Source organism: Mercenaria mercenaria, chromosome 1 (genome assembly GCF_021730395.1).
Source record: "Mercenaria mercenaria strain notata chromosome 1, MADL_Memer_1, whole genome shotgun sequence".
Classification (NCBI taxonomy): Eukaryota; Metazoa; Mollusca; class Bivalvia; order Venerida; family Veneridae; genus Mercenaria; species Mercenaria mercenaria.
This window is the reverse complement of record NC_069361.1, coordinates 29,937,751-29,942,716: the sequence shown is the minus strand read 5'-3', so window position 1 is coordinate 29,942,716 and position 4,966 is coordinate 29,937,751. Positions and strand designations below refer to the sequence as shown.

Below are 4,966 nucleotides of genomic sequence, written 5' to 3'. Positions count from 1 at the left end.
ATGCCTTTTCTTTTTAAGAAGAAAAATGTTAGGTATCGGAGAATGTATTGTAATAAAATGTAATAAGACACAAATGTGTATAGGATATCAATTTTTATGTTCCCCTTGCATTTACGCCCCCGCTCCTATTACTATCAGTGAGGTTAGGTGCCCATCATATTTTTGGCCACTGGCCGCCAACTACTGTGTTTTTCCTGTTTGTCTGTTTGTTCTCTCTCTCTCTCTCTCTCTCTCTGTGTGTGTGTGTGTGTGTGTGTGTGTGTGTGTGTGTGTGCATCTAGAATATATGTTTTTATTATTTAGTACCTATATAAATAATGTTTAAAATTGGGATAGTATTTCACCAGTAAATATGACCAGGCAGATAAAACTCCGTTTTCTACCTTTTGCGCACACGAAACATCACTCATCTCATTTTAACATCGTTGATTACAAATAAACAAACAAAAATTGGATGTATATAATAAAAGGGTCATTACAACAGTAGCTAGATCTGGGATTTTGTATTCGGCTCTCGTGGATTTTGCAATCGCCACATGCGCGCCTCGTGAGATCCGATCTGGCAAAAGATATCCACACGAGCCGAATACTGCATCCAAGATCGAGCTACTGTTATAATTACCCTATTATATGTAGAAGAAATGCTAGACGACCCATGCAAAATTATACTTTGTTATGTAGATAAAACTGTTTGTTATGTACATTAATTAATTTGTGTTGTGCATTTAGTAGTTTGTTCTGTACAATTAATAGCTCGTGCATTTCCAATATATTTGGTACAAATAATAATTTGTTATGTAGATAAAACAATTTGTAAAGTACATTTATTAGTTTGTCCGGTACATTTCTTAGTTTGTGTTGTGCATTTAACAGTTTGTTCCGTACAATTGATAGTTCGTTATGTGCATTTTTCTACAGCTTTATCTATATAACAAATTATAATTTATACCAAATATATTGGAAAATGCACATAACGAACTTTTAATTGTACACAGAACAAACTGCTAAATGCACAACACAAACTAAGAAAGGTACAGGACAAACTAGTACATGTAAATGTACATAACAAACTGCTTTATATACATAAAAAATTATAATTTGTACCGAATATATTGAAAAATGCACATAACAAACTATTAATCGCCATCTGACCTATCATGTGTCAGTGCGACGTTAAATCCAACAAAAAAAATACATCCCGCCCTTGAAACTAAATTTGCATAACTCACTGTTACAAAATGCACGAATCGGTACTTCAGTTAATCATTCATTACATTCCACTTAAGACTTCACGACAAAAATTAGGGATTCTCTTTTTTCTCTCATAAATCTGTGATTGCATGGTTATTGTAGTACTTACGAAGTTAATGACAAGGAAGTGATTAAACTCTACAGATAGAAAATGCTTCATATGAGTTTATACAAGTATTTCGAGAGTACCGGCAGTGCATACTTAAATATAACTACCAATTCTGCAATACGAAGTATATAAGATATGTTATTAAACTCACCATAACATTTTCATTTTTTAATTCATTACCAGAATAGTCATTAGAGAACGTGCATACTACTGAAACTATTTTTATTTTTTTGTTTAACTGTGCTTTTAATTGTATAAAAGGCACCGCCACATAATAACAATACGAAACTGAAGTTCTTTTTTCTATTTAAGAAAGTCAACAGCACCAGATATTGGCTGCTTATAAAATCATCTAACTATTTACACAAATCGGCGTTACTAATCTTCTCTGACAACCGATGCTTACTACGTGCTTGTAGTTGGCTGCATACAAAACATTTCTATTTAGTCAAATTTAAATTTTAATACTTTACACAGTTAAGTTGATCTGGTATTATATAATTCCTCTGTTGCAAACATCTCATATGATGTCAAGTTGGTTCAATTATTCATTAAAGCTTCCTTCATATTCTCCCAAAAGAGCAGCTCCCCTTCCTCGTCAGTTGTGTACTCTATGTATGTATTTGATTTTATCCAATCTAACATTTCTGTGGTCATAAGTTTAGTTGGAACGTCTCCAAATATTACAACTAGAAGGCAATTCACTCCATCACGCGAGTAGATGCTTTCCATTCTCGCTATATTGAACTCGTAAAGGCACCACTTGCTTTTCAAGAAGTCTTGTGAAAGAATAACGACGGTTTTTCTGCTGCTTCTTATAGCATCTATGATATTGTCGGCGATGTTGTTTCCAGGTATAAAGTCCCTATCGTGAATGCACAACTGTTTTCCTTGTCTTTCCAGGTTCGGAATTATCTTGTCTAGGATGAAACGCAAATCTTCATTTGCATATGATATGAACGCGTCATACATAAAATTCCCCACTTCTTTCGGATGATTATATAGTTTGTTATAGCCAAAATGCCTCATTTTAGTTATTCTTATCATATATCTTAGTTTCCATCGATTTTTATAGATGAAACCACCGGCAACAATTGCAAGAAAAACGGTAATTGCCATGGAATTAAAAACTATTAAACCTAGGTACGAGCGGCATTCCTTCTCAATATTATTTACAGATTTCACGAATTCATCAACTGACAGTTTTGCACCTGTTGTGTCGTGAAAAATATACTCATTGAAATGAAGCATGTTATTTTTGTATTTAACCATCCATTTCAAATATTCCTTTTCTTCACATGTGATTTTGATATCATTATTTCTAAGATCAGTTGTGAATTGTTTTCCCAATCGGTCTGCATTAACTTCCAGCTTGTTTGTGAGCATGGCAGGGAGAGTGTGGAAAAAATTGAATTTCAGATTCAAATGTAGCAGACTGTTCATTGTACTCGTGTCCATAGTCCAAGCTTCAATATTATTCACACTCAGATCTAGTGTCTCTAGCTTTGACATCTTAGCAAATACTTTTGTTGGAAGGAAAGAAATGATATTTGATGACAAGTTTAAAACTTTAACACTTACCAGCTTATCAAACACTACAGGTCCATATTTCTCATCTGAAAGCACTAAACCGATGAAATTTTCTTGCAGTTGCAGATTCTCAACGTTTAAGAAGTAATCAAAGAACTTTGATTCAATATGTGAACAATAATTTCGTGATAAATTCACATATTTCAGATTTGGAAAAGGACCAATGGGTCCTATCCAAGAATACAGAATGTTTCCAGAAGCATCCGCGTATTCCATAGATTCGAGGGGTGGCAAAACAGGAAATTTGGTTAGTCTATATTTCATGTCTGACTCAGCAAATTCAAATCTTTTTAATTTCCTTGGAAACATTGGCCAATTCTTATATATATCAATTTTGTCGTTTTCAAAATAAGGACATCTGTTATTCAAACTGCTTATATTTTTCAAGAATTCATTTTGCATATATGGACAATAAGTCTTAGAATTGTCTCTGGTATTTTCGTTGTAGGTATCAATCGGTTCATTTTGAAATAAAATAGGATTGTGTGCTGTATTTTGTTTATTTGCGTAAACTTCGTTTACATTCTCCATACATCCTAATTGCAGTAAGTAAGGTCCAAACGTAAATATGTTGTCCTCTACACGCATTTTTTTAACAGTGTGAGGTAATAACATTAGCGCGTTTGTTTCAAATGATTGAAGTCGGTTACTGTTGAGGACAAATTCAGTCAAAGATGTATTCCAAACGTAACATACATCTTGCTTTCTGATCTGGGTGCCTAAACCGAAAGTACTATGTACTTTAGAGTAGTTTAGGCTAAAGATATTGGTAAATTGTAGGCTGTATGTGATGTTTTTTAACACACGAAATCCAAGGCGGAAATTCTGAGACAAGTCTAATATTTCTAAGTGTGGCATATTGTTAAATGCACCGGCATCTATGCTTTCTATATTACAAGAAGACATATTCAAATTTCTTACATAAGGAATGTTTTCCAGTGTCGAATTTGTTATTTGTGTAATGTTGCATTTTCCATTTAACCCAGATAGTTCTACAGTTTCCAACCTTCCAAGCCAACGATAACTCGCCGGAATTACTCTGTCCCTGATCCCATCCATATGCAGCACTTCAAGGTTAATGAGATATGATAAGTCTGGGTATGATAAATGTCCACTGGTGTTTACTTTCAGATTCCCATTCAACATCAGTTTCTTGACTGTTGGCGGAAATGTAAGGTTCTGGCGATCTTTTTCGTTATAGACAGCCAAACTGTTGTTGCCAAAATCGAGTAAAGTGATACGATCAAGGCTGGCAAACGCACCTTTCTCTATAACGCCGATTTTATTTTCCCCAAAGTATATCTCGTACAGGTTATCACATCCCTTCAAGTCAAGTCTGTCTATGCTTCGGTAGCCGTTTCGTTCCATATGCAGATAAGAAATATTCTTATATGTCATGGTGCTTATAAGTTCACAAATTTTCCATATTGGAAGCATTGTCTCGGAGCAATCCATCTGGTTATAAAGATCACAGGAGCATGCTCTATCAGGCCCACAGGGTAACGTACTTGACCCAGCTACAAATACGATCAAAGTGAATATTATTGGTTTGATTTTCATTCTTTCTCCAGCTGTAGTGTTTAAGCTTACGTTCAATATGTGTTCATATGCTGCAGAAATGTACACAATACGAATATAATCCGGACACTCTCAAACTAAGTGGTTAATATTGTCACAATAGAAACAAAATACTAGTCAAAACCGTTCTTCTTCCTATGCTATCAAACGATTGAATGTGAGTGTAATTGTTCTTCATGTAATTAGGCTTACTGAGCACATCATCTAATATCAACATAAATAACTTCCTTTAAGTATTGTTTCTCAATTGTTTGTCATCTTATGTAAATGACAACGTTAGTCACAGATACTTATTTAGCATAAATACATACAAAGGTTAATGTAACAATGATGAAGGGAAGTTTAAGTTAATTACATTCGATGACAGCTTCCGGGCAGCTGACCAGTCAGCTGTTGGGGTAATGTCGTTTAAGTGTTTGCTTTGTAGTTTTTGTTCTT

The 4,966-nt window shown here is 34.3% G+C and overlaps 1 protein-coding gene across 1 annotated transcript; it reads right to left on the bottom strand.

The window, feature by feature from the left end:
• Nucleotides 1-253: 253 nt before the first annotated feature.
• Nucleotides 254-4,715, bottom strand: LOC123542606 (toll-like receptor 4). The gene has a single exon (XM_045328533.2). The coding sequence runs from the start codon at nucleotides 4,508-4,510 to the stop codon at nucleotides 1,901-1,903; it is 2,610 nt and encodes an 869-aa protein (XP_045184468.2). The 5' UTR covers nucleotides 4,511-4,715; the 3' UTR covers nucleotides 254-1,900.
• Between the last annotated feature and the right edge of the window lie 251 nt (nucleotides 4,716-4,966).

What these genes read in the sequence shown, in the direction of transcription:
- LOC123542606 (XM_045328533.2), bottom strand. Translation starts at nt 4,510, where the DNA reads ATGAAAATCAAACCAATAATATTCACTTTGATCGTATTTGTAGCTGGG.